Source organism: Coenobita brevimanus, chromosome 78 (assembly GCF_032717465.1).
Source record: "Coenobita brevimanus isolate Jiangsu-jjx chromosome 78, ASM3271746v2, whole genome shotgun sequence".
NCBI classification, from domain to species: Eukaryota; Metazoa; Arthropoda; class Malacostraca; order Decapoda; family Coenobitidae; genus Coenobita; species Coenobita brevimanus.
Window position 1 is genome coordinate 37959564 of NC_137031.1, and position 13675 is coordinate 37973238.

Consider the following 13675-nt stretch of genomic DNA (forward strand, 5'->3'; position numbering starts at 1 on the left):
CAAATTGTCCTCCAAGTCCTAGATTATAAGGTTGGGTGAACAGGAACAAGGAGTGATATCATCCAAGAGTTTACTGGCTTGAGATCAATTTTGAGTTGGACATATTACCACTGCACCACTGGTTGAGGAAAAGTTGCCACGAAGCCTCCAGTGCCTCCTAAAATACGACCCTAAGCACGACTGACTGACTACCGACCCTCACACTGCCGACCACACATGTCCAGCAACAACATGCCAAACGCCCAACACAAGACAATACTTTTCGGAACGTGAATAATGCTTTATATCACAGTAGCTTCTTGCTCTAAGCGGCGTTTCTCGGGGCACAGAACTGGTTTGCGTAGAGCTGGTGTTGCGGTCGAGTCCAGGCTGGCAGCAAGGTAGGAAGGAAGTAGCAGGTGAAAGAGATAATAGGTTGAAAGTGATGTACAATAATGTGGCAGAGAGTCTAAGATATAAGAAAAATGGGCCGGAATTAGGAGTGAAGTAAATGTTGTTCAAGATGGCCAAGTAGGGGAGGATTAGCAGGCAAGATAGGTTATTAGAAGACAATACAAGATAGCAACAAGATAGACCCAAATCAGTAGGTAGCAGAAGTGAGGCAGAGAGCTTAAGTTGGTAAGGTAGGGGTTTGTTAGCAGGTAAGAATGATGGCAGACGGGAAGCAAACAAGTTCAAGGTAGGACAGATGTACTGTAGAGGCAAGGCTGGTAGCAGGTTGAGAATGATGTGTTATTGTAGAGTTCTTGATGGGAGTAGGACAGGATACAGTCATTCGGTTAGACAGATAGTAGAATTGTCAGAGAATTCAAGGCAGCAGGGTAACCAGAGTCAGAAGGGAGGATCAGGTAGGGGTTGGAAGGATTATAAAGAACCAGGTGGGAAATGTCAAATGAAGAGAGCAAAACGTGGAAATTATCAAATGAAAGGTGAGCAGAAAGGTAGATATCAGGTGTAGTGAGAGGTAGAAAGAAACCAAGTGAAAGGTGAGCAAGGTAGAAAAGAAAAGTGGGGTGAATTAGGGACAGCAGATATCAAGTGTGTCATGGACCATTTAAAGACTAATAAGAGGATGAGACAGGTAGATATAGGATGAGAGTTGAGGCGGGTAAAAACTATTAGGAGGATGAGACCGATAGATATTAGGTGGAGGACGACCCAGGTATGTATTAGTAGGATGATGATGTACGTAGAAGTCAGGTGGAGTGAGAGCGAGGTAAATGTTGATTGGAGGATGATACAGGTTGATATTAGATAAGGGATTGGCCAGGTAATTCTGTGCAGATTGAGCCAGGTAAAGACTAACTGGAGACAGATACAGGTGGTCATCAGATGTAGGGTGAGCCGTGAAAGATCCAAGTGGCCAGGTAACATGAAACCCACCTCACTGCAGCTCACTGTGTTTCTCGTGGAAGATTGTATTATTATTATTATTATCACAGGTACACGCCAAATTATGCATTGGGGCACCTGCAGATGTCAGACCAGCTCCTGTTTCGTGAGTTTCTTGGGGGTGGTCATAATATCGTGCACGTCGGCATCGCTAAATTCGTGCGAGATTGACGTGACCTCTGTATCGGGTGGTTGGAGTTCGTGTCGTGGTGAGTCGGTGGGCGCTTGGCTTGGGGGAGGGTCGGGATCCAGGTCGTCTTCTGGCTGGGCTCTGTGGGGGGAAAGGAAGATTATTATATTTTTTATTATCATCATCATCATCACCTTGTCCAGTATATTATTTTTGGCTCAGTAGCTATAAAAAATCTCTATTCAGTAACAATGAATTACTCGTCAGATGGTATATAGAAAATACTTATCTGGTAACTTGTTTAAATTTCCTCTCATTTATATACGATAAACATTCCTCGTCCAGCAACTGTACGTATTAATTATCAGGTCGTATACAGTTTGTTGTCCGCCCCCATATCAGTTTATATAAAACCTCTTTGTCCGTTGATTCAGAATCGAGAAAAACGGTCAGATACAGAAGAAAATTTGTTTACACCTCCAGCTCTCTTTTGAAGTGTGGTGATTGGGAAATACATCCAACCTGCACTGTTTCCAGTGTGTACTGTTTTCAGTGAATACAAACTGCAAAGCACCTGATTGTTAAACATGTACTCTTTCACCATTTTTATTTTAGGCTGCACTCTCACTCATTTGCAGCAACAAAATCATTCCTTTTATATATATATAATATGAGGAGGAAGGAAAAGAGGCAAACTCTGTCTTGATAAAGTAGATTAAAGATAAAAAAAAAATCAATTATTGCTCGTTAGTAGATAAGTGGTAAAAATTCAGTGTCAAGAAAAAAATAGTAATAACTATAATTTCAAACAGGTGCGGATGGAGAGGTGGCAGTAGAGTGTTGAGGAAGACACAGGACGTCCTGATGCCTGGATAATTCACCCTTGATCACACAGCACAACACACGCATGGACCCGTATTCCGGAATGTTAAGCTCTGTGTAGCAGCTATCCTTACCAGCTTATTTCTGCTTACAGTACGTTGATGTTTCATGTTATTTATGTAAACTTGGTTTATATTTAAGTTCTTCACTAAGATGATATCTTTAGCATTTATTCGTCTTACCATCAGACGATGTTATTCGGCTCAGAGGAGACTTGTGCTTGTAATGTGATGGGTGCTTGAACTGCATGGGTTATATACAGCCTTCATTAACCCCGTCGGTAAGAGAATCCAAACAGAATTTTTAGAAATTGGCTGGAAGTAGCAATAATAAAACAATAAAATACGTCATTTGATTCTGCTGGTTAATGAGTTTACATAATTTTACTGTCGCACTGTTAATCCCTTCGGTCCCATGACGTCTCTTTCCTTTTATTCTTGCTACCACCGGACGATTTTACTCATCTTAGGGGTTAGTTGCAACCTCCATTAACCCCCTTACAACCTGATGCCTCTCCCTGTGCCGAAGAAAACCGTCTGAAGGTAGGAAGAGTACAGGATAGGTCGTGTGGGTGAAGGGGTTCAGTGGGCATTAGTGGTAGTTTTAGGGGAGTGGGTTTAGCCTTCACTTGCTCATGGTTGGTGTTTGTAGATGACCAACCCGCTCCGAAATCGAACCCAGGTGATGGAGTAAAAGAGAATGGAGTAAAATAGACTAGAATAAAATAACAGAACAGAACAAAGCAGAATGGAATGGAATGGAACAAAACAAAACAGAATGGACTGGAAGAGAACAGAATAGAACAGAATAAACTAGAATAGAACAGAATAACACAATATACCATTATACAGGAAGATGATAAGACAGAATACAACAGAATAGGACAGAGTAAAACAGAAAGGAATAGAATAGGACAGAATAGACGATTGGAATAAAACAGTACAATGTAGAGCAGAATAAACTAAAACAACAGAATACAGCAAAACAACAGAACCCAACAGAATAGAGTGCAACGGAAAAAGAACAGGGCCATGGTTAGCGTAGAGCAGCGTGAGTGGTGAACCTGCAGGTGCTATCGGCGTGAGAACCAGTGGGCGTGCAAGGTGATGGGGCGCCGCGTGGGAGTGCCCGGCGTGGCGAGGGCGTGGGCGTGTAGAAAGAGGACCTGGGGGCGCGGCGGCCGAGGTTCTGCGTTTCGACGTAGATGGCGCGTTTGGCTTCCCTCTCTACCTGCTCCCAGTCCGCGTCGCCGTCGATCTGCAGAGGGAAGAGGCGTGTTACTGACAAGGATAACACACAATATACCTTTTACCAGACTATGGGTCGTACTCGTATTTTGATTGGCATGGTAGAGTTCGTAACACTTCTTCCTTTGCTATTTATTTCGCGTCTTACTGTACACTTTAATATTTTCCTGTCTGATATTTGTGTTGTTCTGACAGTGACATAGTGTGCATCACTGACTCAAACGAGATGTAATTTGCAAAGTATATCAGTGAGAAAGAAGTGTTCTATCTCCCAAGTCACTCAGAATACGGGCCTATGACATGCAACCATCGCTTTAAGAATCAAGGTCCCGAACGTGACTGGGACGGAAGGCACCCAAGCATTACAGTCTGCGTACAGTCTGCGTCGCGTGAACCTGCAGAGGGAAAATATGATTGACGTAACCATTATACTATCAGCACTGAACACCAACATTTTTTGTCTGGGATTTGGACATAAACTCATCAATAAACTGCATTGCTGATATTATATTCACTGCAGACATTTGAGGCGAGAGTGATCTGTCATTCGTAATTCAATCACATTATATCAGCAGTAAATCCCAGCCTTCGCCTAGTTTAACCTCGTATGGGTAACATCCGTTTGTAGTGACTGTTACATGTGTTTAATGGATTTCAGGATTGTAGAAAATTACCTGGCGTGTCATTTAACGTATTCGGCATAAAGGTAGCACTATAATCTTGGGAATTTGACCTAAATTAATGTCTTCTGTTATCGTCTTGCTACTCACAATTTTCAACCTGTTCTTCTCGTCGAACGCCTTCAGCATGGGCAGCGTCACCTCCCTGTAGATGGCCAGTCGTCTCCTTGCAGCTGCTACCGTGTCGTCCAGCCGTCGCTCCCGTCGCCCTAGGTTCCTGCCTAGTTCTAGCTCCGAGCAGTCGATGAGTAGCAGTGGCGGGATCTGGTGGAACTGCAGAGGGAGGAGAGGGAATTAGTTTACTTTTTTCACTGCTGGTCTGCATGGACTGCTGTCAGCTTGGTACAACTTAAGCATTTATGTTTGTGCTTTGTATTCAGCCGTTTGCATTAATGAGAAATGTCAGTCCGCTGTTCCCTGAAGGCCATCAGTCCCACCACATGTCACACACTCATATGACGATACACCGATGCTAATATCACTGTTCATACTGAATACATTGTAGGGCTGTGCCATTCATTACTTGTATGAGCGAGCACGCCATAACATCTCAGTTTAATAATAATAATAATAATGACAGTAATAATATAATAATAATAATAATAATAATATAATAATAATAATAATAATAAAATTAAGAATAATAATAATAATGATACTAGTAATAATTAATTATTATTATAATAATATGGCACCCCCGTCAGACCATAGCAAGAATGAAATGCAAAATACAACATCTGTATCAAGTATCAGTATCATACCCACTCCTCGAAGTTCTGAGCCTGTATGATGTCTCTGGGGAAGCCGACCAACACCACGCCCTCCCGATTCTTTAGCTCCACCAGCTTCTCCTTCACTAAGTTCAGCACTATATCCTGAGGGAAGAGAAGATTGAGAATAGTACTGAGTGACAGATAGGGTTGTCACACTTCGGCCAGTCTTTAAACTTAGTCAGTCATTAGTCAAACCTCAAACAAACTTCAGTTACAGATCAATCAGTCATTAGTCAGACTTCAGTCATTAATCATATATTAATCAGTCATTAATCAGACTTCAGTCAGTAGTCATACATCAGTCAGTCATTAGTCAAACCTTAATGAGTTACTAATCATCACCACAACCAACAGTGCAGTCAGTCATCATTAATGTTATAACCACAACTACCAGTAATCATTATCATCACCTTCATCATAAAGCTAAATATCATCATCATCATCATCAACCTAAGTAACACCACAATCATCATCATCATCAAGCTGAGTATCATCACAATCATCATCATCATCATCAACCTAAGTAACACCACAATCATCATCATCATCAAGCTAAGTATCATCACAGTCATCATCATCATAGCCTGTCTCACCTGTGGCACTAGCTCGCCTTTTCTCATGAGGTTCTGTATCATGAGCACCTTCTCCCCCGGCAGGTGTGAGTATGTTTCCGGGTCCTGCGTGAAGCGAGCCACATGGTCCCTCAGCATCTGTCCTACACCTATGCACGCCCACCCCGGGTACAGGTATGTGATGCCGCTCATTAGCCGCCATTTGTCGCTACCTGGCCCACCTGGGAGAGGGAAATGCAGAGAGTGAGGAGGGAAGGGGAAGAAAAGGACGGATGGTTTTAAGTTGAGAAATGAGTAGATGATGGATATATGAAAGTGGAGAGAGAGGGAGATGTTTGACAGATGGACGAATAGATACACAGGCATACACAGGAAAGGCTAAGAAACTGTCGGAGCTTTAATAATTTTTGACAGTCAGAGAAATATCTCCCGATCTTAATATAATCGTCGGGCGTTAGCTAGAATGTGAAAAAGATACTGTCTGCAGTACTTTATCGAAAGTGCTCTAATTTCATGACTGGCTTTGTTAATCAGAGGTGAATACAATCATACAGCTGAGCTGAAAAGGCTAGTTATTTGGCGTGAGGGATTAAAAAAATAAAAGTACGTGGATGCGGATAAATGGGAGAGAGTGAGAAGTCTTTGGTTCTGTCATCTGTATATAAAAAAAAGTACAATCTCTCACCCATAAAGAAGAGACACGGCGGGTGAGTCTCTTCGTCCGGCGCCGGCGTGATGACTGAGGTGGAGATGGGCTGGTGCTGGGTGAAGGGCGCCATCTTGCGGTACTCACGATATGAACCTGTGGCCACCAGAGACACCAATTATGCTCGGTTTAATTTCATATGACAGAACTGGCCTTCTCCCACACTCCTTAAATACTATACTCGGTTTATTTTCACTTGTCGGAACAATCCATCTTCCATCAGTTGAATACTAAGTCATGTTTGCACTAAATTCGATGGACTTCAGTAACCAGGTAGTAATGTGTTTCTCAGGTCATTATAGTCGGCTTGTTTTTACCTGACGGAACTGAGCCACTCCCACAAATTGAACACTAAGTCACAGATGCATTTAATTAGATAGTACAGGCAGCAGGACGTTTTGGCCAAAATGCGGTTGATCTGCCGGGGAGAACTAATTAATGAACATCTAACCAACATGTGTAAGAAAAGGATAGACACGAGGACTTAACCAGCGGTGTGTTCTTGAAGAGGCTGCGTGCTGATTATAGTTCTTTTTAGCGAATTAGATAAGGAGCCTCAAAACACAGTGGAAATCTGAAAGTAGGCTCAAAGATTATTTCAGCGGTAGAGATGGAATGTGTTCTGGTATTATCTGTATCTTTATCAATATCTTTATTTATATCCAACTATCAGCTTAGAACTTGCAATGCGATTTATTTCAGTTAAGTAGCTGGTTAGGGAGAAAGTAAGTACGACTAGGTAAGAAGTATGGAGACATGTAGCCATACTTTTGTCGCAAGATAGGCCTATAGTGTCTAATTCGACGATAAGAGGTAAGAAGTGAGTCTTGAAAAGGAAAATTAAATGGAGGTGCAGAGAAATGCCAAAGAAAATTGCACTTAAAACATGATAATAGATCTTTTTTGGATTAATGACTTGAGCTGGTGATGTCCTACCAACAGAGGCCCTGGATGGAGGTGGGTAAGGGTGCGGCCGGAGGATCTTGGCGTGGGCTCTCTGAACGTCCCTGAACACGTCTTCTTGGCTCCTCTCACCTGACACCTGCAACACAGCACACTAGTTACAGGTAAGCCATTAACTCCTTCAGTCCAGCGACGGATTTTACAATTTATTCTTCCTGCCTCCAAACGGTTTTAATCAACTAAGGAGAAATTTTTCGAACTGGAAGTTATTTGATACAACTTTCATTAACCCCTTCACCACCAGAGGTCTGTCCGAAATACAATAAAATCGTTTGATGGTAGCAAGAATTAAAAAGAATAAATAAATAAATTATCCCATCGGAGTGAAGCAGCTGAATACTTAAGATATCCAATATTATTCTTCCTCTGCCATATGTATTTATTATATTTATTTATTTATTTATTTATTTTTTTTTTTTTTTGGGGGGGGATTTCTTCTTTACGGCACTTTTTGGCCTCTTACTCCTGACACCTGCACAACCACATACTAATAGTTAAAGATAAGCCAATAATTACATAGGTAGTATAGTCACTACAGTATATATTACTTCAGCTTTACAAGGAGAGTTATGAAATTAAGAAATAAACACTGAGTACTGTACTACTTCAGCTGTACATCAGGAGTTATAAAGTTAAGAAATAAACATTCACTATTTCTCCCTCTTTACGGCAAGAGCTGAAGTGAAAAATTAAACGTTCACCACATCTTCCACTTTATACCAAGAGAAATGGTGTTAAATACTTGTTTTAATGGTAAAAATTATAGTTTTAGAGTTAACTGTTACACCTTTAAAGTCCATATCAATCCCCGCACCACGTTCAGACATTCCCACAGCCACTGACCACATAGAGGAGAGTGACTGACCACATAGAGGAGGCCCTGGTTGTCGTAGTACTCGCAGACGGGCAGGACCTTAGCGTTGAACTCGGCCAGCTCCCTCTTCGCCGCGTCTAACATGAGGTTTCCCATCTTCGCCCCCGCCTCCAGGTTGTTTAAGAGGGTCGATTCGCGCCAGTCGAGCAGGATGGCGCCATCGATGTTGCCCAGCTGGGATTGGGTGAGTACTTAGAGGTGTCGAGTACGTGGATGTGTTGAGTACTTGCTTGTGTTTAGATAGGATGAGTACTTTGATGTGTACAAATGTAGTGAGCACTTCGATGTGTTTACTTTAGATGTGGTGAGTACTTGGGTGAGTTTACTGTAGATGTGGTGAGTACTTTGATGTGTCGATTGCTTAGATGGGTCGTATGCTTAAATGGGGTGAATACTTATATGATGTTTTGAATACCTGGATATGTTGAGTACATAATTGTGCTGAGTTAGATGTGCTTAGTATTTGATGCATTGAGCACTTAGATACGTGCTTAGATGTCCTGAGTACTTAGGTGTACCGAATATTTCCTTGTCTTTCTGGTGTTACTTCATGAGGACTGGGTGAGTCTTCATTGTATTCAATATTTAGATGTGTTAAGTACTTACAGTAGGTGTTCTCCTAGTTGGGGACTGTGGAATTACTTATATATGAAGTACTTTGATGTTTTAAAACCTGAAGACCGCGTTGATACATCCAGTATATATATTTTGGACACTGAGGTTAAAGAAAGGATGCGTCATTTTTGTCATATTGAGGTCGTGTAATTTGCTCAGGTACATACAGGGACTGAAATTTTGTTCATTATGAGGATACAGCAGTGCTGGATTTATCTTAGACCCTCGTCTGGTGTATAGATGTCCTTACCAGACGTCGGTGTTTCTTTGGTAATTACATTGTGAAGTATGACGGATGTGAATGATGGTGAAGATACGTAGCTCAGAATATTTTAAGTGGAAGCTGAGGGTCCAGGTCTGTTCATAAATGGTGAATGGTTGCCGGGCTTGTTTAGGTTAGTGATTGTTTTTGTGACAATTGAAAGTATGTAGTCATTTACAAAAATTCGTTTACCTCTCCTGCCTCTCTCATCGCCGGAGTTATAGATGTTTAAATGAGATGTAGTGGAGAGAAGTGCATATTATCACCCACAGATAGATGATGATGTGCGCATCATTTATGTCACATTTTAGTGTCTATGAATCCGGCAGTGGAAAGGAGACAGTAATGGCGATGGGACTCTTGCAGCGGTTTGTACATTATGTATTCTCAGTTTCCAGAGTCCCGCCGCCTTTCGTACTTCTCTCTCTCTGTGGATTAGAAATTGAGTCTGGCGTATCTGAGGCAAGCGACACTGATTACACTGATAGTGGAGAGAAAAAATAAGGAGAGGCGACAGGAATTTTGCTTCCGATAGTACGCTAGGGAGTTGGCCGTATTTGACAGTGTGATGTGTATGATATTTTGTGTGTGTGTGTGTGTGTGTGTGTGTGTGTGTGTGTGTGTGTGTGTGTGTGTGTGTTTTAAGCAGTCACACTAAATCATTTACCACCTTCTTTATGCATTGGTAGCCAGATTTGCACCGTGGCAAGGGGTGCATGAGTATGTCAAATGTAGTACGTGGACAATGCCTTCATGAGCTTTAAAAAAAAAAAAAAAAAAAAATCGTTGTTCCTGAATCTGTACCAATGAAAATTGACCTGGCAAGGAAACAGGTGAGAGCAAAGCCGAAAAGGAATTTATTGATAAAATTATGGAACTATGGAAGAATCAGACACACAATGCAGTATATTATCCTGAAATTAAGCTGTTACTATTAGCTAAATATGAAAAAAGTATCGTCGAGCAACTTCGTAAAAGCATCTACGAGGGCAAAGGGTAAGGGTGTTAGTACTACTCCAACTACGAACCATGGCAGGTGAGGGAAGTGTTGCGAGATACATAGATATATATACAGTATACACACCAGAAGCTGGGGGATGGCGTCCATTTGTAGGGTAATACCAGGCTTGAGAAGTATAGAGCACGGCAGTTTGTGTGTGTGTGTGTGTGTGTGTGTGTGTGTGTGTGTGTGTGTGTGTGTGTGTGTGTGTGATTTGTCTAGGCTGTACAGGAATACAAACATCGGTACTACAAGACGTGTTAGCAGTATCTTTCCTTATATTCAGAGTAGACACATTTCGACGTTGGCATATTACTTACAGCATACTACTAGGTTATCACAACTCTTAAAAAACACTGATTAATCCTTTTCACTACCAGGACGTCCTTTTTTACATCAATTTCCCTACCTCCGGGCGATTTTATTCAGTTTAAGAGGAGACTTCGAAATTGACGATTTAAATACAATTTCTTTAACCCCTTCTTCACTTTATTTTATCCGTGCTGTCTGTATACGAATTTTTTTTTCAAGTTGAGAGGCTTTTGGAACTACAGGGTTTTAGATTCTGTAACGTTTTCACTACTACTAGAGGTTTGAAGTTGGATAGAAGTGTTTGTTGACATCGAGAATATAAAACAATGGTGTCGTACTGATGTGGCTAAAGTCACATAGATCTGGTAACATCGACATCTATATATTCCCCATTCAGGCCGATTACCTGATATTAAATTTAACCTTGCTTCCAACAGGCAATTTTATTCAAGTTAGGGCAGACCTCTGATAGTGAAGGGGTTGATAAAAGGATGACAGTTGGGTGCGAAAGGTGAGAAGTATGAACGTTGGGGCTGGGTTTTTGAGAGGCAGACCGAAAAAGACCACGGGCAAGATCATAGAGTGTGATCTCTGGGATAAGGAACTGCATAGGGAGGCTGCCAGAGATCGAGCAGTTTGGCAGGCCGCTATTAGGTGATCAAGACTGACACATGCAAACATATTGGAGCCTTTATAAGCGACACGAAACGACATCTACCCCTTTCAGTTCGAGAATCTCCCCAAACCTGAAGAAAATCGTTTGGTGGGAGCAGTAACAAGAATATAAAAATACGTCATCAAAGCAATCCCCTCTTCAGTCCGAAAGGCTGGTGAATATAATCGTATGCCATCAGTAAGGAGAGAGAGAGAGAGAAGAAAAAATAATTGCATTGATAAGGTTAGCCAGGTAATAAAGACGGTCATCGTATTGAAGAGTTAACCCATTCAGTCCGGTGAGCTCCTTAACAAGTCTATTCTTGCTACTTTCAGACGATTTTATCTTGGGGGAGAACTTTTTGTGCTGAGGGGGTTTATGAAGGCTCCGGAATTAAAAAAAAAAAAAAAGTCTTGTCAAAAATTTTGTCTGGAGGCAGCAAGAGTGAATATAAAAGGCGTCATCGTGTTGAAGAGGCTCATGGACGATCCTTCTAACCCCTTCAGTTCGAGAAGTACGTGTATCTCCGTAGCTGAGTAAAATCGTCCGTCGGTAGCCAGATTACAAAAATGAAAGCACGCTGAAGGAGTTAATGGAGAAGGTGTTTAGATTTCCCAAGCCGAATGTAAGGTCTGTCAGGAAATATGGTACGAGTAATAATGTCATCGTGGTGAAGGAGTTGATTACATTATTAGGATTATTTTTTTCTATGCGACTTTTCTAACTGGAATTAGGTATAGTCTTCATTAACCCACAAGACATTTTTCATTGGTTAAATAAAATTTCCTGGAAGTAAAAAAAAAAAAAAAAAGAAAAAAGAAAGAAAAAAAAAAAGGTCATCGTGTCTCTCGAGGACTGTAAGGATTTGAACTGATCTCGCTAAGCACAAGAAAGGGGGGGGGGGATACATCTTAGGAGGCCATCACGAACTGGGTCATGAGAGTAACATTCAAGGAAGGTTGCAGACACACCGAAAAGCTACGACAACGATCGAACAAGTGGAGGGACGTGTTGGGACAGCATTCTCGTTGGTTAAGCAGGTTCTCAGCACCTCTTCCTTGCTAGTTTACATCTGAATATGTCGTGTTGATATTTTCCTCTGTGCCATTTATGCGATCTATGTCAGAACTGAAAAATACATGAGCAAAATACAAGAGAATATTTTAAGCGTGTTGTGCAGAAGAAATCGCCAATGAAGAGGTGTTAGTAAGCCCCCATAGCCGACGAGAATACGTGCCTAGGCGGTGTTCTGAAACCAGTGGGAGTTGAAGGTGCCCCGAGGCGTCCCTTTACCCCAACACAAAGCCAGAGGAGTCGCGGGAGCCCCCAGTAGGAGCAGGAGTACACACAACACTGATCCTTGTCCGGCTCGACATTCAAGGAAAGCAAGGGATCAGCCTGGTTTGGTTGGGCTGGTTTGGGTTGAGATAGGTTGGACTGGTTTGAGTTGGGTTGAGATGGGTTGGGTTGGGTTGAGATGGGTTGGGTTGGGATGAGTTGGGTTGGATTGTTAGGTTGAGATGGTTGATAGGTTGGGTTGCGTTGAGATGGGTTGGTTTGCTAGTTTGGGTCGGGTTAGGTTGGGTTGTTAGGATGGGCAGTGTTGGGTTGGGTTTGGCTGAGATGGATTGGCTTGCTAGGTTGTGTTGGGATAGATTGGGTTGTTAGGTTGGGCTGGGTTATTAGGCTGGGTTGGATTGGGGAACATTATGGATTACTTTAGGTCAGACTGAGTTGGGTGGGATTAGATTAGGTTAGATTTGATGGGGTGGGATGGGGTGGAATGAAGTGAGTGAGAGGAAGGAGAGGGTGGGAAGGGAAAGGTAAAGACCGGGCGAGGATTAGTGAGGGAAGAGGGAGGAAAGGGTGAGGAAGGGAGGAGGAAAGGGTGAGAGGGAAAACAGGGTAAGGAATGAGGAAAAGGTGAGAAGGGGAGACAGGGTGAGAAATGAAAAAAGGGTGAGAACGGATGACAGGTGAAAAGAGATAGTGATCAGGGTAATTGATACAGGTACCGTAACTAGATGAGTAGGATTTTGAACAGGGAATAGCAGGGTTGGGTCTCACGCAAAAGACAGTGAGAACAGTAAAATCATTGACAGAAAGGTGGCATGATGAATCCACACCAGGGCAGAATTAAAACTTTCTCTCACATGTTAGCACAGGGACACATTAATATTTAACTGGGAGATAAAAAGGGGTGAAGAGGCTGGGTGAACAGGGATCAAGGGAAGGCAGGATAGGCAACGAAGGCTAGCAGGGTGAACAGGGAGTGTGGCCAGGATGAGGAATAAGAGAAAGTAGCTAGGGCGGGCAGGGTAGTGAGCACAGCATGGGCAGGGTGAGGAATATCAGGGATGGTTAAGATGATGACCAGAGTATTGCAGGATGAGGAATTACGGGGAAAATTGATAGGACGAACAGAGTAATGCAGGATGAGGAGTTACAGGCAAGATTGATCGGATGAACAGGGTAATAAGGGAGTATGATCAGGATGGGGTATAACAGGGGTGGTGGCCAGAGTGAGCAGTGTGAATAGGCAGTATGGACAATGTGAACAAGGTATTTGGGAATTCGGAAAGGGTGAGCAGGGTCCATCAAGAAAGGGGGGT

The 13675-nt window shown here is 42.4% G+C and overlaps 1 protein-coding gene across 1 annotated transcript in view; it reads right to left on the reverse strand.

The window, feature by feature from the left end:
- The window catches only part of LOC145408808 (adenylate kinase isoenzyme 5), a 123192-nt gene that overhangs the window by 9713 nt on the left and 99804 nt on the right, over positions 1 to 13675 (reverse strand). The window contains exons 7-14 of the mRNA XM_080279454.1: positions 8211 to 8393; positions 7319 to 7424; positions 6362 to 6478; positions 5698 to 5897; positions 5093 to 5206; positions 4422 to 4604; positions 3468 to 3661; positions 1486 to 1663 (exon numbers count right to left, since the gene is read on the reverse strand). Of these exons, the coding sequence (XP_080135580.1) occupies positions 1486 to 1663; positions 3468 to 3661; positions 4422 to 4604; positions 5093 to 5206; positions 5698 to 5897; positions 6362 to 6478; positions 7319 to 7424; positions 8211 to 8393 (1275 nt within the window). The remainder of the gene's footprint in view (positions 1 to 1485; positions 1664 to 3467; positions 3662 to 4421; positions 4605 to 5092; positions 5207 to 5697; positions 5898 to 6361; positions 6479 to 7318; positions 7425 to 8210; positions 8394 to 13675) is intronic.